General features: G+C 41.9%; 1 protein-coding gene across 1 annotated transcript; it reads right to left on the reverse strand.

The window, feature by feature from the left end:
• Nucleotides 1-3,507: 3,507 nt before the first annotated feature.
• Nucleotides 3,508-12,121, reverse strand: LOC138611947 (Krueppel-like factor 6). Its single transcript, XM_069685222.1, has 4 exons — nucleotides 11,826-12,121; nucleotides 9,041-9,611; nucleotides 7,656-7,779; nucleotides 3,508-6,390 (listed from the first exon to the last, which is right to left on the reverse strand). Exons 1-4 carry the CDS (start codon nucleotides 11,925-11,927, stop codon nucleotides 6,339-6,341), a joined length of 849 nt encoding a protein of 282 aa, XP_069541323.1. The 5' UTR covers nucleotides 11,928-12,121; the 3' UTR covers nucleotides 3,508-6,338.
• Between the last annotated feature and the right edge of the window lie 14,317 nt (nucleotides 12,122-26,438).

A 26,438-nucleotide genomic window follows, 5' to 3' on the forward strand; every position in this document is an offset into this window, starting at 1 on the left:
CAGGTTGTTGTGACTGGTCTGGTCAGTCAGGGACACACTTATTGAGGTCATGTCCTTGTTGTTGTTGTTTTGAGTTGTTGTTTTGGAATCTGCGGATTAAAACGACCAGGGAGGACAAATTACAACACAATTTATACACAGTGGTGTGTTTTAAGGATAATTATGATATTTCTTAATCGTAATATCTTCAAATTGGAACGGTGATAGACCAAAACAAACAGTGTAGGAGGGAAAGTTCTGGACTGTAGTAGTGGGGTTGTAAGTGGTACTTATCCACACTGAGTGTACTATGTTTACCTTATTTAATTTTGTATTTTTTCCCATTTTAATTGCTGATCTTTTAAAATTTTTAGTACATTTTAGGCTTTATCTAAAGGCCAGTTCAGATCAGTGATTCGCAACGAGACTGGATGCAACTGCCAAAAGAATCCATCGACATATGATCATAAACGTTCTAAAACTGGGCCGTTCACATCAAAGCAACGCAACACAGCTGACTATCTCCATAGCAACGACGCACTACCCCACTACTTCTGCGTTAATACTATAACGTTAGTGTTAGGCACAGGTTACATTAATTAACTAACTGGATTTCTGTTATTGTTATGAAAGAAGTGGATGACAGTGACAGTGACATGCTCACAATGACATGCTCACAGAAAGCTGTAACACTGATTGATAAATGTTGAAGACAGAGAGTTTGGAAAGAGAGGATCTGGAGCCGTCTTTGGCTACTGCAGCGCCAGAGACAGGGTGCCTACGCCAACTTATGCTGTTTCCTGATTGGCTGAAGTGAAATAGCGACATCATTCAGTTCTAAAACTGCATTTGGAGATTTGACAAGTCAAATCATCTGTAATTCCAGGCAACAGCTTCAGACGCTCTGCAACTAACCAGTTCACACCGCTGCAATTTTCTCTGCAACATTCTAAAACTGTTTTGTGAATCATTGATCTGAACTGGGCTTAAGACACGACATTTTACCTTTTAATTGTCTTAACTTTAATGTCAGAATATGTCCCCTGTTCAGTGATTTTAATGGCCTTTCTATCAGTGTGTCGTCTGGTTCTTCAAATGCATTGTTGTTTGTCTTTTTAACTTGTTTCTGTAAGTAACTCTATTATTGTAAATAAGGGTTGCCCCCAATGATCTCTGGAGTATAAATAAAGGTTGATTGATTTATTGTACACAGGTTCACGAGAAACAAGCACTTGAGCCACTTTAAAGTAATAATCTCGAAGTCTCTATCTATCGCCGAATGAGGTAACACAAAGGTGATTGAGCCTATGGCCCACTGATGAAAGCCTTTGCATTTGCAGTATTACAGACTGGGTGTGTGATGCGACGTTGACGGAAAAAAAATGTTGGAATACTACAGATACAACTTCAAAAAATCCAAAGAAAAAGAAACAAATTTGACGCTCAGATGAAGTCAAACAGTCTAAAAAGGAAAGCGACCATCCAAGGAAAATCAAGAGTTAGCTAGGTGCCGCCAAAGAGAATGAAACTGAAATGTTTGAGATTAGCACCTCAAGAAGTCCTAAATATATAAGAAACTTTTTGTGGCCACAGGGTGATCAGGCAAACCCTGCGTATCCTCCTCAAAAAGGACCTGTACTCAAGTTCTCTGTAGGGAAAGGGATCCACTTTTACCACTAAATTATCTAAACCAGAGTACCATGCTTGTCTTTAATTTTGCACACAGTGGGAAGCCTGATAGCTCTGGAGGAAAAAAATAAAGCCATTTTGAGTCTGTCACGGTCATGCATATTTAATTGATATAAATGGTGTTATTGTGTCCACGAATAATTGACAGTGCGGTAATGCAAATTTAGATTGTGCCCATCTCTCCAACGCTCGGAAACCAACACCAACTCTCCAGAAAGATTGCAGAGTGTATGAGATTGTTCGAAAGGAAGCATAAAAACTTTGGCCTTCAGAACCACTGCGTTGATGTTGGAAGATGTCTTGTCACCAGGAAATTTACTCATGAAATGAGAGGGTTTCCATTTGAAATCTTTCTTATTTCCTCTTTTTTTACATGTTTATTTTATTATATTGCATGGTTTTTAGTTCTGGCAATTTGAATTAAAATGCCAATAAATATATCTTTGAAAAAAAACTCTTGAGAGAACTTCAATTATTTGGGGGCTTTGGGGCACGGAGCGTGGCAGGCTCGGTGGAGCAGTGTTTAAGCTGAAGCACTTTGTGCTTGCAATCGGAGATGAAGAGGCTATTTGTCTGTGTAGTGTGCAGAGCTCTTATCAGGGATTTGTTTGCGGCACAACTTAATTTGCATAAATTTCTTGGAGAGTAAGATGAAAACTCAGAGCACTTGGCTGGAGCAGGAGGAACAGATTGTCCTCACAATGCACATTCTACCAAACGGCTCAAATCGTTTGTTCTTATGTTGATCTTGGAAGAAGCTTTGCATCTCGAAATCCTGATCAGGAATGTGTTTAAATAATAAACAGAATGATCGCATGATCTGCTTGTGTTTCTCTTTAGCAATGTGGTGTTTCCATCTTTTTTTATTGTCAACAATTAACAATGACGTGATCCCACAAGTATGTCTCTGTCTGTATCCAAAGACTGATACTTGATTACTCCGCACCATACAGCTCCATTAAACTATCAGAAACACATCAATGAGACAAACTGTTGCTAACTGTAAGTTAGTTTGACTCGACCTCAGATGTGACACGCTGCTGCCCCAAATACTCACCTGCTGCACCAGCGAAGTTCTCTCTTAGGTTTACCTGTGTCCTTATTTGAACTTATCAAAATGTTATCACAGAAAATGATAGCTGTGTCCCAATTCAGGAGCTGCAGCCTTCGGAGGAGGCGGTCCACAAAGCCTGTGTAGACGTTAAAGCTGAACTGAAAAGAGACGGTCTGGTCTACAGAGCATTTCTTGTTTGCGTAAAAGGTACATCAACTAGGACAAAGCATTATGATTATATAACTTTACTATAATCTACAGTTAGTGCAAACTACCAACAACCTTAACCTTTTTACCTGCTTGCGACACTGTTACATGAGTGTCTAACCTGAAGTTCTGTCAAGTTGCAAGCTTTGCTTACAGTGTAATGCTACGATGACATTGTGTTGTGTAACTATACTGTAAAAAATAATGTTCCAGAATAGTTGGCTCATTTTCATCCCACCGTTAAAAACAATTAAATATGCCTCGCGCTGTTGTGCGGAAGACTTAACTCTGAATGTACGATTTATGTTATCTTCTGTCTACCAGTAAAACTACTTCAGCTTGTGCATCACTTAATATGTTGGTAGTAACAGAAGTTTGAAGTTGTGAATCCCTGACAGTATGGTGCAGTTCTGTAGTTGACCCTGACCTTTGACCTCTGTGGGGGGGAGAAAGGGAAATGGGTTCACAGAGTCAATTTATCCTCCGGGAATCTACTGAATATCCCTGAAACACACACTTCCTGGTTGACTGCGTCCGGGGAGGGCTGCAGGAGAAAGAAAACAAAAGCCACATGTAGATCCAATAAATTCTTTTTTATCCATTTTCCAATAAAAAATACATTCATACAGAAACTATTTTACAAAACAATTTCAAATGAAAAAATCTTGTTATGCAAGATAAAACAAACAAAAATAGAGCCTCATTTTATCTCCATGTTTATCCAATAAAGATTCTTTAGCTAAAGATAGGGTGTCTTCGCAGGTCTTTGAAAAGTTGAGAGAAAAGGAATCACATGGCAAATAAAAAACTTAATACTTAACGGGCACCAGAATGCAAGAAAATATGACAATTCAAGTGTCCAGAACAATTCACGTCTGAAAGTAGGTTTTTTTTTTTGTTGTTTTTGTTTTCTTGAAAGATGATAGGCCACAGGTGTGTATGCAATTGATGCCTTTTTAAAACGAACATTTGCTCTACCTTCCTCCATTAAAATAAAAGACAAAGATGGAACAGAAGCAAATGAAGTTGAAAGGAGAGTTCAATTATTTTACAATAACTCTTCAGCCTCTTGTCTTTATTGGTTCATCCTTAGAAACAACACACTGTACTTGTTTTTGGTCCCATACCCTTTCAAAATAGAAGCTTCCTTACAAAATTCTCTTATAGTTTACAATGTACATATCTTTGCAAGTTTGACATTTCTCAGTGTTTGGACTTTCTTTGATGTTGACCAGGGGTTAGCTGTACAGTTGTTGAGTTACAACAAGGCTGCTTATGAGGGTTGCCTACTGTGCCGTTTGACGAGCACCAAAACAAGCCTTAAAGCAGACAGGTTCCTTTACAACACCAATCCTCTGTCCTACTTTTCAACAAGATATGTCGTCCAGTAAAAACACTCATATGTTTTTCAGAAACGGGGAAAATGGTGATGGAGTTTATCCAATTGTGAAACCTAAGGGATTTCAATCAAACCACCAGATAGTTATATCAACTCACAGGGGAGTGGGTTGAAGTCATTTACAGTAACTGAAGTAAAAACATGCATAAAGTGAAGTTGACATACATCTGGTCTCCTCTCAGTTCACCTGCAGACACAGACAGAAACCTCGAGAGCTGCAGCGCGGCTCAGCTGAACTCGTTCAACCGGTTTTGGTACCGTTTGTTCAGATCACGGGTTGTTTAAACCAGGACTGAGTAAAGATAGTGACTCACCCTGAGGGTGACACTTTCCAAAACATACAAGATGAAAACAGACTCATGATTGAGAATGTTGTCGTTGTTCTAACTGGAAGCTTTGACACATCAACAAATACAAATGGACTAAGTGAACTGTAATCGTTTTGTTTGCAGTTAATCCGAATTTGACTGAGCATGCCACGTTTGAACATGAGAACATATTTCCAAGACTCTGTACCTTTGACAGCAAGTTACAGTCCATCCGAAGTGCTCCCACACCTCTGTATACTACATAGTAGTAAACCTTTACAAAACAAATTACTAAGTGCTCCACATTTCTGTCTCACACCTGGGTCATTTTAGAGAGTATGATTTGATATAGTTATGATATATTCAACAAATAATGCACAAAGATGTAAAGATGGCAGTCATTATGAAGCTGATATAGTCTTTTTTTTCTTTTTTTTTTCGGAGTGTAGAGGAGTCTGTCGCGAGACAAAAGGGCAAAAGGTGCGCCTGTATGGATCAGAGCCTTTATAAAGCAATTCAATACCGCACTAGTGCATTCGCAACCCCCGTTTGGTGTGTTTTTGTGTGTGAGAGAGAGAGATCTATTAAACAGGACAAGGCCACTTACATAAGGCATCAGTAAGGTTAACAGTGCATTTACAGACAGAAACTAGAAAAGAGAAAAAGTGAAGAAAAAGGAACAGAAATCCCAAGATCAAGACAGTTGCCAAGCAATAGTGGTATCCCCAACTTATCCAGAAAATTAGAGAAAACTAAATGACTGCCTTATGTGTTTGTACAATACTATGATATTGAGTAACATGAAAGTAGCTGCTCTTGAATGGAATTTTGTTGTCCTATAAGCAAACAGGTGAGCAACACATCCCCAGATCCCATGCAACTTCTGTTATAATGGCGATAACTGTTTGTGTACAACCAGTTTTTTTTCTTTTTAGATACAGAGCTTACACAATGGACAACAAAATGAGCTTTATAGCGTGTATGTTTTGAGACAGGCTACATAATACATTGCACATTTAATAGCTGCACTAAACAAAACGACCTCTCATGTTTGAATATGGAGCTGCAGTTCCACCTCCGCTCAGAAAGTGGGCGCTCTCTAGCAGATCAGCTCCACCAAACAACCCCCTTCTCCCCCACTCCACAGCCGACAGACTCAAACAGCACAAACAGAACCCTTTTTTATGCTTGCATTCATTCCAAGTGAGACCACACAAATTCCCCCCGCCCGAAAACACCATCCTCTCTGTGTCATTCACTCGCCGTTCCACAATGCAAGCTCCATCCACTCCACAAAGCCAGCACAGGCATCCAGTCGCAGGCACTCACAGTCCCCATGCGCACAGGCAAACACACTGTCATTGGAGGGAACGGCACCCCAACAGGAGTCCCATAATCCTCCAGGAAAAAAGCGTTGAACACCATACAGAAGAGTCTCTTTCCATCTTCTCCAGCCTAGATTTTTCCAAGTCTCTCTCCCCGCTCCGCCGTAAAAGCCTTTCAAGAGCAATCTCCACAGCGAGGTGTTGGAGGCACTAAGTATGGTGCAAATAATAGCCTGCGTTGCTTCATCTTTTTCCACTGACTGGAACACGGCCGTGCCCCTGTTAACGCTCCCAGGACACACCGGCCTCGCTGATCTCCCACAGGTCAGGACAATCAACCAGAATCATCCCTCAGAGCTCTGAACACAGAGGCCATCTTAGATGTGCCTCTTCATGTGAAGTGCCAGGTGGTCAGAGCGGGAGAAACACCTGAGAGGAGAGGATAGAGAGAAGATTTAGCCGCTGGACTTAAGAACTACATGTTTTCCTACATCTTACATGCACATACAACCTTTAAATATCTGCTGTTTAAAACCTTTGCAGTCTTCTTAATGGACCCAAGTAAACAAGGTTATTATGACTTAAGCTGCATGCTGGATCAAGGGGAGAATTCATGCATTATTCCACTGCTGGCCTTTTAATTACAGCAGATTAGTGAAAATACCAAAATCAAATATATAAACAATTGCAGCAGTCAATAAACACTGTTTATCTCCTCTTTCACTGCTACAAACGGCTCTATTGTTTCAGGTGAAGCTGCCTGTGATGGTGGATTTGCAGCCATTTTGCCACCTGTTTGTCAGCACTTTGTACGAGTGTAAGAAAATACTGATACACTTGAGTATTGCAGTACCATATTTTGTGATAATGTATCAAACACTATCAATTTTTACTTAAAAGTTTACATGCAAAGCAGTGTTGTAATCTATCTTCAGATATTTGACTCTTCGGCTAAACTATCAAGGAAGCATTTACAGTAGAAACAGCCTAAAGACAAAGAACACAGCCCAGTAAAAAGGGCAGTTTTGCACAAACATTTAGCAGTATATTGCAACATATTGAATCGTACCCCCGATATGTATCGTATTGCTAGATTCCAGCAAAAGAATAGTCCTCATACTTGTTGGGATAGTTGTTTTTTCAACCACATAGTCGATAGTCGAGCTAAGCTTGATTCTTTTACTCTGTAGCTTATATGAGATGACATACATTTGGTGTATGGTTCAGGGATAAAAAAATCCTGTCATCCATTTCTGGCCACAACATACTGTACAGATTATCGTCTGCAACAGGAGAACAACACGGGATGATCCAATGGCTCACTCCCTGTGTTTCTCATTACGACACCTTCTGGCTTCGACCCCTCAGTCCTCATTTAACCCTTTGTACTCAACTCTCCTTTTCTGATCACCTCTTGACCTCGACCCCGTTCCATCAGTCCATCCTTGACCCTCATTCATCCCTCCACCTCACATGTCCTTTTGATAAACTAATTTGCATACATAAGTGGTTGTGTTTGCCAGTGAATGAGCGCTAAGCACCAACGTTAGAGAGAAGGGATTCACTGTGTTGTTTGGAAGTTAATCTGCATTTAATCACACATATATAACCCCTTTTTTTCCCCCCATTGTTTTTGGTCACAGAGGTTATATGTCAGCTATCATGAACGTTTTGCTACTTTCAAGCATCCTCACCTGTCGCAGTGACTGCATTTGAATGGCTTCGCTCCAGTGTGCTTCCTGAAGTGTCTGGTGAGTTCATCGCTTCGTGCAAAGCGCCACTCGCAGCCCTCCCATGAACACCTGTAGGGCTTCTCACCTGCAAACGTAACAATGGCATGAAAACATTAACATTTATCACGAAGTGCAATTGTTGAAAAAAGGTGTTCTAAACCTTAGAAAGAAGAAAGAAGAAGTGTGTTCAGATTTCTGCTCATGATCAGTCACGTCTTGTAGGTTTTGTAATTAAACACATTTAGACTTGATCAAATCAGAATCAGAAGTGGTTACAAGGCCAGGTATGTGTACACATATAAGGGATTTAACATTGCTCCGAGCGTACATACACTTAAAGAGATATTAGTATCCTTGTAAGCCGTCTGACAGGTTCCAAAACAGCTGCAGTTTTAGGCCTTCAATCAAACTGTGAGAATGTTGACATTTTTAAATACAAACTCTCAAATATGTAGCCAATATGTCCAGCTCTTTCTAATCTTCACAAGGCTTTACAATGCTGATTTCAGAGAAATAGGATCCTGTACAAATTAAGCTAAGCAGATTGGGCTGACTACTGTAAGTCAGAGAGAAAAACAACCTCGTGCCTTGTGGGTCTTGAGAGCTGTGGTATGCAGCTGTAAGGAGCTCCTCGAGACGGCTTATGTAATGTGGGGGAGAGCTGCAGGAAAAAATAGAGACTGTTCCTAATGGTCCTGAAGGCCATTAAGCATGCGGCTAACATGGACAGCCAAATGATGCTAGGAATGTGACTTCCTCTCCTAATGGGCGGCACAGCTTGGCAGAGGTCAAAGGTGACGAGGGAAACTGCTCACATTTGAACCCGGAGCCAAACTCTGCAAATGTCAGATTCCCATAATTTCCTTTTTTTCTTCTTTGTGTGAATGCAAAACGAACGAGTGTTTTCCCATGGTGAAATCTGAGAACTGTTGATTTGTTTGCAGGATCCACATCCTTTGGGTGCTGCTCGGCCACAAAGCAGCCTCCCTCCCCCTCCCCTCCCGTCTCTCTCCCTCTCGCTCTCTCTGTCTCCCTTCCCCCTGCATGAAGTCACGTTCTTCTATGTGAATTAGGTCACAGTTGAGGGCATTCCTCCTGACAAACTATTCAAAGTATGTGGGAGGGTCTTCAGCACTTTGAGCAGCAAAACAACACCTGAGCTCATCTGACTCACACTTTTTGGAGACATTTGCTCTTGTGAGTACATTAAGTTCTAAAAAGAAGTTCAAAAACATGATCTCATGCACTACCTGTCAGGACAAAACACCCTCCTCCGTGTTCAGCACATTCACAGTCATGACATTGGCATGACAGTGATAAAACATTTTACTGTCAAGCATCCTTACCTGTGTGCGTGCGCTGGTGTGCTTTGAGGTGGGAGCTCTTGGTGTACACCTTCCTGCAGCCGTTGAATTGACACCTGTGCACCCGCCTCCTGCCGTCCGGAGACGCCTCCCCGCTGGTCAGCCCAGACCTCTCCATGCCCCCAGTCCTTATTTTCCCAGGCGAGTGCAGCACAGTCTGTATCCCACTCCACACCTGGGCGACAGAGCCCTCCTTGCCCAGCTCAGGTGAGGACGGCGGCGTGCTGCTGATGGCCGAGCCAAGGTCTTCGCCACCGTCTCCCAGAATGTCAGTCAAAGAGCCGGAGGAGAAGTCGAGGGTAGGGGAGAGCTCCTCGGAGCTGTCCGAGGCCTCGCTGCTGGCATCAGAGTTGAAGCCGCCAGCGTCCAGGTGCTGGATGTCCTGATTGTCTTCCTCCTCCTTGATGTGGGGGATCTTTGGGTCCTGCTCGTTGGACTTGTCCCCGCAGGCGAGCATCAGCTTGCTCCATAGGTCCTCCTGGCTCTCAAATTTGAGGTCGGTGGCTGAGACGTAGGGCTCGCTCTGGAGGTACCTCTCCAGCTCGAGGCATGTCTGTGTGGAGGAAAGACGAGATTACAGTGAGTTCACCACAGCAGAGCCCGAGGCCTGTAACCCAGCGCTTCAATTCAACTGGAAAGTCCCGAAAACACCCAAAAAAAAGTGTCTTCACAGGAAACACAAACTGCTGTTTCACTATACACTGTGTTTATTCTTAGCAGCAGAAGGAGGAAATGCTGTGACACTGTAACATCGCTGGCCCTGCTTCCTTTCTGCCTGCAGGAATGAGAGGAGACACAATGTCCTATGCAGAGGATAGTCAAGTGCGTTCTGAGGGTGCCCTCTGAGGCCATATCAGGGAAGATTACAAGCACCACATTTCCATCTGAGAGCATGCAAGAACAAGGTGCTCTTACGAGCGAACGCTGGCATGGCTGTGTGTGTGACTGTGGCGTAGGTGTGTGTTGGGATGGTCATGAAATTTACATATGCTACAGAGCCCCCCGCTGGGTTAGGGAAGTGCTTGTAGATCTTTTAAATCTATCAATTATTCAACATAATGTGGATTTAATAATGCATTTGGAGGCATCGCTAGAAATAACATAGCACACCAGGGACTTGAGAGGAGGGAGGTCTGGTTCAGGGGGGTCCATAAAAAGCCTGGCATGAATACTGCAAGAGCCGCTGTGGATTGTGGGCTTATTTTCATCTGAAAAGGAAGTGAGAGAGCACTTCCTCAACCCACGGCTGCAGTCGGTGAGCGCAGGCCAGATACGAGGGCTGCTAACAGGCCGGTGCAGTTTCCCTAATGAAGCAGATTACAATTTACAGTCTAATGTTATTATAATAGAACTGGAGAGACCACTGGTGGCCCCAGCTTTGGGGTCATACGTAAATCTGTTAGGTAAGAAAAATCTGGCTTTTCTTAAACCTTATTAAGAGTTTTACTTCTACAAGCCTCTGAAAATATTAAAGTGAGACAGTCTGGGAAGGCCAGGTCCCATGTTTGGCTGCTCAAGACTCAACAGCACGTGCTATTAGAGATGTTATGCAGAGATAGCTTGGATACAATTTTATATTTGCTACATTAAAATAAGAGAAATAAATCAACAACCATATTATTAAAATCCTTAAGCAATACCACTAGGGACTAAAAATGTCCATAAAGCATGTTAATGTTTCTTTAAATACATTTACACTTTAACGTCAAAGTGGGAAAATATCAGTAAAACCGATCAGAAAAACACTTCTTGTCTGAAATGGGAACCTTGTGGGGACATCGTAGTAATTTGGTAATGAGAGAGAACACATTCAGGACAAATGCTTCTTGTCAGCAGTGCTGGATAAATCCCAGGCGAGCTTTAAATGCCTGGGAGGGCGACTTGGCCCGGAGCCCGAAGAGATCTGATAGACGATGGGGAGACAGAAGAAGAAGACTGAAGCGTGTTGCCAATTCATTTCATTTCCTAACCCTTTCGCCCTCCCCTCGTTTCCAGCATAAAACTCCACTGTTCTGGCATCCAGGGGGCCGCTTTGTCGAGCCAAATTGGAATAGAAATCAGTCTCTCTCTCTCTCTTTATCGGTCTGTCACTCTCTCATCTGTGCGTGTGTTTGTGTGACAGAGCGCGAGGGGGAGCGAGAGACAGAGAGGTAGAGAGAGAGAGCGAGAGAGCAGAGGAGGAGGAGATACGCGCAAAGACGCACAGCTTACTCGCCATTCAGTTGCTAAATCTGCAAGACGGCGTGTTTTTATTTTATCACAAGCAGATACGATCTGCACGCTAGAGCTGAAAATATCTGCAACGATATTTTTTACACTGCAAACCACACCAGAAAAAGAACTTAAAGCATTTTAAACCACAAAAACTACGAGTCACTTCAAAATTAAAATAGGAATATTATAGTTGTACTGACGGATATCTGAATTATTTGCATTAAGTGTAACAAGGTTGATGAAAAGTCACCGTTTTGCACCACTATTCGAAGTAGAATAAATGGCAGTATAAAAGGACTATAAGAGAGATCTGTCATTAAGGGAACTTGCATCACTTCCCTTATTAACAGAAAAACTGGCACAAACTGTTGCATTAAATCAAACGTGGAGTTACGTAAACAACTTTGACATTTGCACGTCCACACTCGAGCTGTCATCGGAGCGCAAGTTTCACGAGATTCCCCACATTCCCTGCACTTCCACACAACCATCGCTCGTGAGCACGGCGCGATCTGTCAAACTGTGTACTCAGATGGAGGGAATAACTCTTTACCTGCTGCCAGTACTCTTCAAGAGACGGTAAAGCTGAAAAGTATCCGGTGTCGTGCACAATTTGGAGCTCCTGGAAGATGCTACACATAGGGATGACATCCATTTCAGTCCTAAGGTGCAGCAGCCACAAGTAGAAGCGAATTCAAGCCTGTCGTGGAAACGAAGCCTGTGGTGTTCAGAGAGGAGAAGCTGGAGTTTTGGTTGTATTTGCATGTAGAGGAGTCTGGAGTCGTGCGCTTCCAGTGGAGGATTTGAGCGTGTGACGCACAGAGAGCGCACAACACTGAACTCTCTCAAAGTCCGTCAGCGCACTGTAAACTTCCCCCCCGATTCAAAATTACAGACAAACCCACCCCCATGTGATTACATTACGTTTCAGCACGTCTGCCAATGAGCTCGCAGGAGCGTACCACCCGCCTACCAGACCACCCCTGGCCAATGCTGAGCCAGAGCCGACTCATCCTTTGTGTTGTGGTTGGCGCGCGGTCCGGAGCGACTCCGGCTCCCATTGGGCTAAATCAGCGCTATTTTTAGAGCTCTATATAACCCGGACCAGAAGGAGGAAGTTGAGTTTTCAACTGATTCAAATGTGAGTTTCAGCTTCTCCGGAGCGGCAGCAGCAGACGCAGGAGAAGCACAGACTGCATGCATGTCGCTTTAGCCTCTGTGCAGACACACTTTACTGTTTTCATTTCATCACATAGACAGCACAGTAATCTGTTCTTTTGTCTGCTTAAAGTTGGATTATTAGGACAAACATCTGAAAGGAGAGAATCGCATTATAAGTTAAGCGTTTCTCCTGTGCGTAGAGCACAGTAGGCGCAGTTATATAAAAGAGCCTGCGAACTCTAGGGGATCATCAAAGATCTGATCAATTCCTGGGGTCTATGAAACAAATCAGATAGACTTCTTCATTTCATGGCTGTCCAGAGATCCATGAATTGTATTATGACTCTCCCTGTGACAGTGGAGACTGTTTAATAAGCTATTAAGTTATAATACAGTCGCCATAAAGATGGTTATTCAGAAAATAGCTGTGCAGGTTATTGTCGTGGCAGCAGCTTGAGGCATATCAGGAGGGACAGGTTTGCTTCTGCTGGAGATAATGTGCGTGTGTGTGCGTGAGTGTGCGTGTCTTCTTCTCAGTCACCTGTGGCTCTCTCTTTCTTTGAACGCCGGCTCACTTCTCGTGCAGCAAAGCATGTTGACTATTCTCGATCAACATCATGAAACCACATCGCCGGTTCACTCATTTCCTCTACAAGCAACACAGAAGTAGAGGAAGAGGTTAAAAAAAGCGCGGGCCACCCATGGTGCATGGTGAGAGTTTCTAATATAAGATCCTAATATATCTTTCTCACAGCTCCAGAATGGCATGTTATAAATACACCCTGGCACTCCTCCAGAAGTATATTTGCCTTTTCCTCCTCTTTTAATGCAGAGAATTGCTCTGTGGTGATCAGCGCTTCCCCTCTCCCCGAGATCAAAGAGGCATGAATATTAATCAGAGGTAATAGGCCTACATGTTGATATAGGACGAGATTTATGTCCTCGATGTGTGCACTGCTTCATGCTTTAATTGTGCTGTTAGCATAAAAACCTCATTTGTAAAATGTCACATCTGCTACGGAAAAAAATCTCAATAGTTAATTATTAAATTTCTCTGACATACAGGTGATCCACTGAGTAAAAGAATCCGGCTTTTATTTTGTTAAGTGTGGAGTTAAACTGCCCTGCTTCCCTTCAGCATACATGATAAATAACACTTGCTTTGCTCTTCAGTTGTCCCTCGTCTCAGTGGAGAATGCAATCTCCCTTCATCAGTCAAAACACTCTGACTAATGCTGAGCTATTATTAAGCTCACTTATGCCTTACATGCAGCATGTATGAGTAAAACTACATGTCTAGTTGCATAAGATGTGGGATAAAGTTGAAATCAAGCAGAACAACAGCGGCATTGACGAGTTAAAGGCAGGCAATGTGACAAACAACATATTTGGGACAGAGCACCATTGTTTGACCCACCGGCCCGGTCGAGCGCCTCCACAACGGAGTCTCTTTTGTTGGGATCTCAGCTGTGGGCACATTTGCAGCACTCAGCAGCATCCCAGTTTGTCATGAGTCTATGGGGTCCAGAGACAGAGAGCACATGGACAGGTCCCTGTTGTGACGATGATAAGTATTAGAAGGGAAGCGTCATGCTTCCCTAAAGCATTGATGATTCATTGTTGACCTTATAAGCAGTGTAGGGGAACACTGGAGTATTTGTATCAATGTGCGTACTGTATGCACCTTCTGTTTTAGATACTTCTTTTTATATGCAACATGCAGACAGAGAAATTAAACAGTGTTTTGGGGACTGAGCTGTGCATGAAATGAACTGGAAAGTCATAGAAGAACAGCTCAAAGTCACTGCTTTTGCTATCATAGAATTAGAACTACAATGCAGTACCGGAAAATGACAATACTTCTCAGTTGGTTTATGACTCAGTAAACATTTCCGTAGTAAGTTTATGGTTTCAAATCTCGTTCAATACAGCATGATGTCCTGACTCAAAAACAAAACAAGATGGCGATGGCCGAAACGCCAAAAACTCCCAGCTTCAAAACTGCAGATTGTATAAAAAGATGGACGCACGACAGCTCCTTACAAGTGAAGCTAAAACCTCTTTGTCGCCCCCTGCTGACTGGCTGCAGTATAGGTCATAAAGCCAGCCTCCTCCATGTTAACAGATGGGACATGAGTCAAACTATAAAATCGAAATACACGTCAAATACATTTTTCTGAAACATGGTTTCTGTCATTATAGTTAGTTCTTATCGTGCTGATTTATGTCCAAGTGTTCATTTTTCTGACAACTTTACTTTTAGTTATTTGATGCTATAAAAACGATGATTGACAGCTCTGTTGACAAATCGGGGTTCCTGCAGCTGTTCTGGATTAGACGAACAGAGGAGGATCGGTGAGAGAAAACGTAACTAAAACAATCACTACAGTCACTGAAGTTACATATCTGTAAAAGTCTGCTTCAGACCAACACAAGAAGCTGTTCTGCTGTCAGACACGCCGATGTGCGGGATCCTTGCTGTTTTTTTTCAGTAAGTTAAGTGTGTGTTTTGATTAGTGTAAGTGGCTATGGCGGCCCCACCTGTAGATCTCTACTGCGCAGCTCTGGCTCCAAATGACATCAGCATTGCAAGATGGCAGACGGCTTCAATTTCATACAATGAGAGCAGATGGAGACACAGTCATTGATAGAGACAGACAATTAATATTGCTATTCACATTTTTGTAATGCCTGAAATAACAACACATAAAGGCTGCCAACATTTAAACCTGACTTTACTTTATCATCATTTGTTTATGTGACTTTCAGAAACTCATGCCTCATGTTTCTGCCTCCTCGTCAGCTCATGAATCATCAGCTAATATTTCTAAAGTGACACTTTTGTTCTGTTATCACTAAAAAAAAACCCTTTGTGCTCTGAAACCACTGTCGTCAAATCAAATGCCTGCACATTCCTCTATTGTCGTAGCAGAAGTCATCCTGACTCTGATGCAAAGATAACATGAGTCATACGACTGTATAGAATCAGTGCAGTTGCCCAGAAGCAGTGACTGATGTTGGTGGCAGTGCATGTGGGATGCTGGTCTGTGACAGGATGAATCCATAGCAACAAAATAATGAGCATAAACAGCACGCAGATAAGCAGCAGTGCTCTGTACTCGTCAGGCCTTGTTTGTGTGTGTATTTGTACCCGTCTCGTGCACTGAGGGCGTTGTCTAGTTCAGAATGTGTTTGATGAATTACTACTCGAGTAATATCGGTGCGAAAACATACAGTTTACAACAAATAAGAGCAACACAACAACAAAGAGTAGTAATAATGAAGGAATGAGATAAAGAAGGAACATGAAAGAGTACGAACATGGTGAACGGCAGCTGTAAAATAAAACATTTTAAATGTTAATTATGACAATCAGCTCTCTCAATAAAGGCCTGTTAAATTTGGAAATTGTGTATGGATAATGTGTACTGCGAATTGTGTACAAATCTGTAGTGCAGTGTGGTTTCATGATACCAAATGTACATGTTACAAGAGTCAAATTAGCAGAAGCTACAGTTCAGTAGTTTCATGCTCTGTATTGGAACTAAATAAAATTTAAACACGATTTAATATACATGTGATTGTATTTCCTTTAGATTCTATATTGATTTAAGTCAGTGTCACAACCTTATCTCCGCACAGCATCCAAAACCACACTTTTAATATTTATACTCCAGCTTTAAACCACATTATCGGCCCACGCAGGACATGCACAGGCCGCAAAGTCACAGTCCTTTTGTACGAGTGTAGCCACAGAAGATGTCAGAGATCAAGCAGAGAAAACAAACCGCTGCTGTTTTGTCATCCAACACACACAGTTTAAAATCCCGCGTTTGGAAAGCGTGCCAAAAAATGGTCACTCACTTTTAATTAGCTGTCCTAAAATTTCTTTGCACAGCAGATAATAGCCGGTTCTTAATTTGCAAACAGTGTCTGGTGCCTGATTAGAAATCCACTGTTGCAATTAGGCTAAAAAAAAGTCCGTTGTTGCCCTTTGAAGAGCACAGACAGATAGCATAATAACAAATAGCAATGATTGAGAAGCTGTGCGTGTCGCAGTGTCCATGTGTTTTGACGACTCGTCTCGCAAATGTATGCCATTTGGTGGGACGCATAAGAGAGCTACTTTTGCTAACATATTCAGTGTGTGGTACCCCAACTGCCTGTCACTTGAATCTAATCAAAATGCAAAGATATTCAGAGTGAAGAAAAGTACAGTATGTAAAAGCTTAGAGCAGGCACAATGAGCAACAGTGACTCTGCAGCTAAAACAAGCAGAGTTAATGTAATTGGTTCATTACATCACGTGTCCTAGTGATCTTGGGTTTTGAGGCACTGAAGATGAATCAGAATCATGAGACCTTGGCTGTTAAAGGGGATGGATTCGGGTCTGAAAGCTGCAGTGTTAAGAGAAACAAACAAGACAATTTGCTGCTTTAAATCTTCAGGAAAATGAAAGAGACATGCTCTTCCCTTTTTTGTAACACCTTCCCTGAAAGTGCTTTTGAACAAGGTCTTCAATTCCCAACAGCCCAACAGTACATGGTAGTTATGTTGGATGACCTGAGTGCATGTGCAGCTCAGAGCTGAACACGAGTAATCTCGCTCAGTCCTCTTTCCCTGGATGAGTAATAAACCGTAAGGGGAATCTGCAAAGAACATAAGTGATGTTTACATGGTTGCTGGAAAATAGAAGCCTGTGCTGCCTGTGACTAAAGCGATATTCAAAAGATAGCCAAATAAAGACAGAGAAAAGCGTTTCTAAGTAACCGTGCTAATTTGAAAGGGTTTGGTTACGTTATGTTTCCTAAAAGAGAGACGCTTCAGTTATACTTGTGCGTAATTGCAGCTTGTAGCTCCTGTATAGTCACTGTGCTGTAGGTTGTGTGCTCCAAAAGCATGAAAAATTGCAGCTTGGTCAGAGGCCCTTTGCTTTAAAATAGGAACATTAGCTTTGCCCGTGCAGGTCACCGAGCAAGCAACCAAGGAGCACAGTCGTCATTACAGTGATTTTTTCTTGTGTTCGTTGATCCAATATCTATGTGAAGGATAATTTTGTTTTCTTCCAATATAATTGCCCATCTGGCAACCTTGCATGTGTAGACTACAAGGGCTGTGATTGGTCAGTTTGCCTGCTTGTATTGTCGCATGAGTTTCCCAAACATGACTGCTGATGTTGTCCCTGATATGTCTTGTAGCACATGGAGATGTTTACAAGGTTAAACGCCTGATTTTCACTGGAGGGGGTCTTTAATGAATCCACAGTTAAAGTCCTTTTCCCGTTCTTATTTTGCATTCTTTGCATCACAAAGAAACTGGACGTAACATTTTGAGACATACACAAAAAGCATAGCCTGGAGAACACAGCTTTACATGTGCTACAAATAACTCTCGTCCTTTTCCACGAATTGAATCGGGACTGCTGCTCCATGATGATGCACAGCAATAAAAGTGGCTATGGAAAGGATAGAATGCAGATGGTAAAACAGGAAGGGATGTGGATCCATGTTTACAAGACACAAAATGTTCATTATCTATACTGGTTATCTGGATTATGAACACGTATAGGGAACAAACAGATCTTATTAAGGAACACATCTGAGACCTGGAGGTGACAGAACTTACAGAAATATCTTGTTGCTTTTTCAAATTATTTATTTAGCAGAATTCTGACTGAATCAGCTCGTCCATATGCTGGTTTGTTTCCCACCTCCATCAACTGTGCATTAGATGAGTCATGACTCTGCTTTATCCCATCCGAGGAGCACGTCATCTGCTCATCTCAGAGATGGTGGGGCCAGGTTCAGATGACCTACAGTATGTTAACCGTTTGCTGGAACGTTGCATCCTGGGTTTGAGTGTCCCAGAAGGGCAATAAAGTGGCCATCCCACAGAGCGAGAGAGGAAATGAGAGCTGTAGAGAGACAGATAAATGTACAGGAGGGTGAGTGCCCATATGTGTGGCTCGGCATGTATGGAAAGCTTTTAGTGACGTAGCATGCATTGTGTGTAAATGTGTTGCCGGTGACATAATTTCTTAAAAGCGACGAGCAGTTTTTAAATCACCAGGAAATGCTCATGTGTGGGATCCCACTGGTGCGGTCACTGCTGATCTGAATGTCTTTTTTGTCCCATGCAGGGCTTTACACTCAGCCGGCTACAAGCTTGGGAAAAACACAAGTGTTGTAGCAGAGGTATTGATGTGCTAATTAGTGTGTGATGTCATCTGGCAACCTGTTACGACTTTTTGAGCTGCCAATAGCTACTTTTAACAAAAGAGCGGGACACATGTGCCCTCTGGCAGACAGGATGTATTGGCGGGCAGCAGTGAACTCCTGAGCATGGCCGTCTCACTGGCACCAGACATGGCTGAGGTTTGCACTTTCTTTGGCGGTGGCGGTGAGGTTAGACAATTTATTATAATTAAACAAGAGTTATGCAACTTAAAAGTTCACCAGACCAACATGATAATGCAGATTAATTTGATTATACTTTGATTATATTATTAAACTTCTGTGATGCCTTATAAGACAATGATGTTTTGAGTTGACACCCTAATTCTTGCAGGTTTTGGTGCATTTTTGCAGCAAGAGGTAAAAAGAATCATCGGTAGCCGTCTGATCTAAGTTGAATTCAACAAATATGCAGAATCTTTAGGTAAGGGATCAGTTTTTAATCTCTCAACTCCATCAGTGTATCAAGTTGCCGGTCAGATTTTAAACAATGACCAGCACATGGAAAAAAGGACGTGTTGGCCTGAAAACGTTTCTGGAAATCCTAACCCAGCTAGAAATGTTTTGTTCTAAGAAAAATACATCGATGTTCTGGTAATGTTTTGAGCGGGAAGTCTTTATTTGGTTCCCAGAATGTTCCTTTTAACAGCAGGAGAACTTCCTCTGAAAACATCTTCAGAAAGTTGCAGTGAGAATGTTCAAATCACACTTCAGGAACGTTTTATAAATCACGTTGTGATAGTTGAGGCCGTACTAACATCCTGAAAAGATCCTCAGAGTGTTGCAGTGAGCATGTTCTACCTTTGTTTTTCTGTAACATTGAGCAAATGTTTTATAAAAGGTGTTCTGACATCCCGGGCCTCAACAACATCCTGAAAATATCTTCAGAATGTGGCAGTTAAAACATTTTGTCTTAGTTTAAGTTTTAACATTACAAGAATTTTATTTGAAATGATCATCCGTAAAAACGTTCTTTGAAAGTAGATTAAAATATTTTCTTTCAAACGTAATTCAAACTTGTGGGTAATGTTAAACCAATGTTATGGGAATGTTCCCTGCTAGCTGGGAAAGCTTAATCCAAAAGGCAACTGGACTTGGTTGAAGTTCTTGAAGGTGTTTCACCTCTTGTCCGAAAGGCTTCCTCAGAAACAAAGATGATTTCTGTAATCTGCTATCTTCTTGGCTGTCCTTCTAAATTCCCGCACCAGTCGAAGGGTTTCCATCTGAAAATGCGACATGCAACAACATGACTGTGAAGGTTCTCAGTCATCCAGGCCATGGTAATTCTAAGCTCAATCCAAAAGGCAGCTGGACTTGGTTGACGTTCTTGAAGACGTTTCACCTCTCACCCGAAAGGCTGAGAACCTTCACAGACACGTTGCTGGAAATCCGCTCACTAAAAGCCTTGAAATGATGGTTGCTGTCCCCAGAGGCTAATGAGTTGACGGCCAATGTGTTTCCAGACTGTGCTATGATTACTGTTAATCATTGCAACACAACACAGGAGGCATGGTTTCGATGTAGACCAAGAGTATGCAGTGTCTCAATGGAAACCATGTAGTCTCTTTTTGTCTTCAGGGGAAAAAAATGTATGCAAATATGTCTGAAGGATTTTACAGACTTTGTTCTGAAGCATCCCAAAAGCCAAAGCAAACAACACTTGTGGACGTTATGTTCTTGATTATATTGTACTGTGAATATAGCTCCTGTTGTAAAGGCTCAGAAAACGGCTTCATCCTAGACGCACAACTCAGAAAAAGTTCATGTTTCACTGAAGTCAAAAATAGGCAGAAGGGTCAAAGCAGGCAGACAAAACAGGCAAACGTATTCAGAAAAAGGGTCAGGCAGGCAGAACAAAGGCTGGAAAGCTAGAGAGTAGGAAAACTAGGCGACCTGGCAGGGAATGAGTGGAAACGGGCTGGTACACATGCTGCAAGGCTGAAGAGAAAATGAGAAACAGGTGAGGTGGTGGGCGGGGAAGGTCAGGTGAGGTGAATGGCGGGAAAGGGGTTACCTCGGGACAGGAGGGAGTGGCTGGATCCTGAATGACGGGAGATTATTATGTTGCAGGCAAAAACAGAGACACACAGAACAGAATGAATAAAAGCTGGCTGGAGCTGTGACAAGTATTTTGGGCATGAAATACTCCAGCGCTTGACTCCCAAGTTGCAATAGAGAAGATTTGTGAAGCTGCTGCTAATCCTGTAATCCAAGCATGTGTGCATTTAACTGCTAAAGGATATGTTTACCTGTGCACTAAACGCATTCAGCTCTCTATAATCCAAGAGCCAGTTACTGAAATAATCAACGGTGGCCAAAGTGAATCATGCCTAGCAGGGTCGACTCACAGCTGACTATGAGTCATCTTCATCTCATGACCGGCTGCTCTGTGGAAACACAAGCCTCCGTTTTACCTTGACCAATAAAGCGTGAAGTGTGTCAATCTGCTGAATTCCTCCGAGGGGGAAAAATCCCAGCGCTGAATACTGCTCTGCTGTTGAAGATACGACGGAGCGGCAGGGTGACCAAAGGGTTAGAGAGAACAGCCTGAGGGTCACAAGTTTGATCCCTGTGAAGAGCCAAAGTCACAGTCAAGAGCAGAGCTTGTAGGTAAGAGTGTGTGTGTGTGTGTGTGCTTTCATCTTACTGTTAGAAGTCCTTTTATGTTTTTTATGTGTTTTCTGAAAAGAGTTTTATTAGACATCTCTGCTGAATTCTTGATTATAATTGGCAAATTATAAATTCTATGGTGTATTATTTGTGAATAACAGGCCATTGCTTCAGATGCAGATCAGATTATGACCACGTCCAATCATATTACCAGCAAGAAGTCCTTAAAAGTAGATTCAACGACAGCCTGTTTATTGAAAAGTCTACAACCCTGCTGACACTGTGGCAAAATAGAAAAAGAGAAGGAGAAAAAATCCGGAAAATAAGAGTAAGAGAAGAAGAAAAAAAGCAGAAGAGGTTAAAGGTCACAAAGACATGAAGTAGACAGAACAAGGTATGGGCTATGGCAGCCATATTTGAATATTCAAAGTGCTTTATAGGCAAAGAAATGGAAAAATAATGAGGTAAAAAAAACACAATAAAATCCATTAACATAGAAAAAAAATTAATTAACATTAGGATTCAATTCAATTCAAATAACTTTATTTAAACGTTAGGAATTTCATTTGTGTAAAAGCATCAGTGCGTATACAGTTCAGGTAGCCAACAACATACCACACACACATATCACATACAACATTCGTAGAACAATCAACAGGAGTAGATGAAGCTTTAAAACATTGCAAAATGAATGGTGTTAAAATAAATAATTCAACTGTTCATGAGTCTGATGGATGTGGGCACAAAGCTTAAACATGGCTCTCTTAGTCCTGAAGGTGAGTGATCTGTACCTCAGGCCTGAGGGGAGGTGACTGTATTGGCTGTGTAGTGTGTGTGTGTGTGTGTGTGTGTGTGTGTGTGTGGTGTCTGAGGCTATTTGTAATCCTTTTCCTTTAGTCGCTCTGTTGTAAATGCTGATCAATGGTTCCTGCTCCAGTCCGTTTATATGTTACAGTGTTACAATTTCATTTAGCAGACACACCGAAGCGACGTACATCTGAGAGTTATGGTGCGTTCCATTTACCTCGGAAGTCAGAATTCTGGACAGGGAATGACGTCACACGCGAGTTGACAACGTTCCTGTACAAGTCCAGTAAAACAGTTATTGTGCTTGCTCTCTTGGAATACAGACAACTACAGAACACATCTGAGGTCCACAACATGTCCACAGGTAGAAATTGGACAGTACTGTGTGTACCACTGAGTCATTGAGACATAAATAAGACAGAAGTGACACAGTTAATACTACAGCTTTCGTTTACTGTTGATGCACGGAGATATGAGGTCGGGGTCGCTGAGGTTCCTCCGACTGGGAACTCGGAAATTCCCACTTCCGAGTACAAATGGAATGCACCATTAATACAACACAAGCAACGATGGAGACAGGAGGGTACAAGTCAGGAAGAGCCAACAAACAGCTTCAAGTGCGATCGGGTAGGGACCCAAACCCTTAATACAATGAAATTAAAGACATTATAAATATAATCACAGTTTTAGATTACAGTTGATTACATAAAAATAAGTTGCAAGTTGCCCCGAGTCGAAGAAAGAAAATAAAACTGCAGCAGGAAAAGCAATCGATGAACGGCAGAGGAGAACAACAGAGTTTGCTAAAGATTAAAAAGTTATGCAGGTCGGGGCACATTTATTATCACTAAGACGTCGGTTTGCATAGTAGCTAAAAGCAGCTTTGTCCTTATGTGTTCTGTGTGGTAAAGAGTGATTAGTGAGGAATAAATATGGCAACATACTTTGACGGTTAGCAGTAAATGTCAAGCCGGTGCTGCTCTCCGTGTCTCATTGTACCTTTAATGGAAATGTTCAGTTTAATGTAAATTATTATCTCTAAGGAGTCTACATTATAATTTTCTTTCACAGTTTCAACTGTAGAATCTATTGGACAAGGAAGCTTTTTAAATAAATTAAATTATTTCCAAATCAGTATTTTGTGTCCAGTTACTATTTTATTTAAGTAGGTAGTGTTGTAAAAAGTAGAATAAACAGTGAGCAGATCCTTATTGCAGAAAAATACCTCAACAGGGTGATGCAGCACCGCGACGCAAAGCATAATCTGTACATAATCCCTGATATATACCCAGCAGAGGTACCCACAGAATGAATTTTATACTGAAATAAAGAGAAATTGAACAATTCAACATCTCCGAGCCAGACGGTGAACGACCCCTTCCACACGATTGCATCAGCCAAATGTGTGAGATGTAAAAAATGTAAAAGATAAAGTATTGATTTCAGTTTAGGGGAGCGGAGCTGTTATCATCAATGAGCGCTGAGGTCGGTTGTTCTAGCTCTGCTTTAGCTCTGGAGATTTATCACCTCTGTTGAATCAGGGTGAGAGAGAGAGAGAGAGAAAGAGAGAGAGAGAAAGAGAGGGAGAGATAAATTGAATGCTGATCCTTGGTGGAATAAGAAAGCAGCTTTACTCCAAAGTGAGATATATGTGAGATATCAGTCGATGCTTTTATGCCTTAGAATATGATGGATGGCCCAAAATGAAAACACCAACTTATCAACAATTACTATTGACGGGTAACTTGACTTCTTGCTTGTTATTGGAGTGCTATCGAATGATAGAGCTAGTTATATTTCAGTCCTTAGATTGACATTAAAAACAAACTTCAAATATTCAATGGTGGGAAGTTTTAGACCTCAACATGCCATAATAACACCAGTTAAGTTCATGTCATGCCATAATGAAGCCTATAGCACCCACCATTTCCACAGTGCAGGGCCAGTTTTCAAAGACAGGCTCGATTTGACTCCTCATCTCCATTATAAAAACCCTGCACTTAGAGACCGGGCCTTGAATTAATGAGTCGAATCATCAGAATCTCAACCTAACAAAGCAGAAAGAAAGATGAGAGCAGGTCTGAACTGCACCTCAGGAGTTTATGACTGAGTAATATGAGTTATGTGCAGGCTCTGTTAATCCTCATAATGTACAAAAAAGAGATTTGTTCATAATGGATTGTATTATTCTGCACCACTGCTTCATCAGGGATAAGGCAGTAAATGCTTCTGAAACTTAGGTTTTCTTATGTCTTTACTTTATTCATAAAACCTACAGTTCATACATCAAACGACTTATCAAGCGATTTCAGTGTAGCAGTTTAAAATCATGAGGGCTGTGGTGCGCTCCTGTCATATTCACAGTGTGGTTTTAAGGGGTTATCTCGAAGATCTCAGTTTCGTTCTCTTTGGCGGCACCTATGGCGATAAACAGTAATTGCGGGAGCACACTTCCCAGATATCCAGACAGTGCTGCATGTGTGACGTCCACAGTTGGCTCCGGTTGTAACTCTTGATTTTCCTGGCTGACGGTCGCCTTCCTTTTCAGACTGTTTGCTTCATCTGAGCGTTGAGTTTGTTTCTTCTTCTTTGGATTTTCACTTCTTGTTGAAGTTGTATCTGTAGTCATCCATCTTTTCTTTGTTTGTTCAGCCATAGTAGATTACTGTTTACTCGCAACACTTGCAGAGAGCAGAAAAGCAGCCGCTTAGCTCGGCCTACCCTCTCTGGCAGACCAACCACTGCTGGGTTGCAGTCACTAGTCCATAATAATACTATATACTGCAAATGCAAAGGCTTTCATCAGTGGGCCATAGACTCAGTCACCATTGTGTTACCTCTTTCGGCGATAGATAACGTGACGTAACAACATTTATTTAAATAAAAATAATTCGAGATTATTACTTAATGGTCGCCATAAAAGTCTAACTATCTTAAGTTAGTCGTTCTCTCTTCAGGGATCTGATAACATCAACCGTGTTCGATATTGTTGGAGGGGCTCATGAAAATACTGAAGTTCAGTGATGTGAAATTGGAACACCCCATATGTATGCTCTCTCCAACAGCAAACAGGAAGCAGGAAACAAAGTGGACAATTAACATGGATGTGACTACAAAGAGGAGTGCTGACACCGTGTCCTAACTGAATGTGATGTGATAGTTGGACACTGCTTGAAAGGGAGCATCCAACTCACACTGGTGGCCGTTAGCCTTTGAAGTAAGGAGAAAGGAAACACTGCAATGGTGGCCTGCTAACTCGTAATGCTAACCCAGCTAACGTAACAAGCTCAGTGACCACAGATAAACCAATGCACACACAGGTGCAGCTATGTCCAAAAGCTGCTTTTGTGTCTGCTCCATTGTTCATTTTTGTCTTGTTAATCTCCACCAGGAGCATGATGGGAAATTATCCCAACAGGATTCTAGTTGTAGTCTTGTAAATATTGAAACTGCAATACTCTACATTTTATTGCGAACTCTTATATTTTGCAACTAAAATGTCTTAAGTCTTTAAAAAGTCTTAAAAGTTGTGAGTGTATGACTGACAGTATACACTGACAGTCACATCCAGACTCCAACATGAGAGTTGCATTTTGCTAATCATCCTTTCCCCCACAATCTGTATCAGCAGCTGTGTGGGGTAAAAATGGAAACGGAGTCACCGGCTCTATAGAGAGCTAAATATGATTTGTAGGTTACAAAAACCTGCACGTACGGTCCAAGTAGCACACATCCTGTTGTTCACGAGAGGAAGGAAGCCGCCGTATCCTCACAAATGGGAAATGCAGAGGACACAGATGAATTGATAGGAAAAACAGGTAGTGCAAACAAACATTAGACGGTGCAGCTGAGGATATGGCAGCAGCGCAGAGACGCAGGGAAGGAGTGGAAAGATACTTAAAGGTCTTCGCAGCCAAGATAGGAAAACATGTTAATAGATTCAGTCGTGTCTCGGTTTTATTCAGGCTTGTTTAAACTCACTTCACATTGCAGCTCATATTCCAAGTTTGTCTTTCTTGTGCCTTTGTATCCTGTTTGCGTCTTTTCAGTGTCAAAATGATGAATGTGAATGGTGAATGACGAGCTTGTGACTTTGTGAATATTATTAGGGCAGATATTAATCCCTGCAACTTCTAGAGCCTCTGGAAATTTGGATTGAAAACAGTAAAATTGCATAAATGACATAAAAGTTGAGTTGCTAATAAGGATCTACTAAGGACATTGAATGGTGGGCAATAGTTGATGTTAAAGCTGGTTGTAAACAGTTGAATAGCTGCGGACGCAAAGTAGTCGGATTACTTTTCTTTGTGTGACCACTAACGTTACGCCTTAGTCAAGTAATCTGTTATTTACTT

The sequence above is a fragment of the Semicossyphus pulcher genome, unplaced genomic scaffold, assembly GCF_022749685.1.
Source record: "Semicossyphus pulcher isolate SPU_LCO1_2020_fin unplaced genomic scaffold, fSemPul1.0.p SCAF_7, whole genome shotgun sequence".
Lineage (NCBI taxonomy): Eukaryota > Metazoa > Chordata > Actinopteri > Labriformes > Labridae > Semicossyphus > Semicossyphus pulcher.

Coding starts and splice junctions, on each gene's coding strand:
- LOC138611947 (XM_069685222.1), bottom strand. CDS start 11,927: ATGGATGTCATCCCTATGTGTAGCATCTTCCAGGAGCTCCAAATTGTG. Junction 9,612..11,825: donor TTGAAGAGTACTGGCAGCAG/GTAAAGAGTTAT, acceptor TCCTCCACACAG/ACATGCCTCGAGCTGGAGAG. Junction 7,780..9,040: donor ACACCAGCGCACGCACACAG/GTAAGGATGCTT, acceptor TTACGTTTGCAG/GTGAGAAGCCCTACAGGTGT.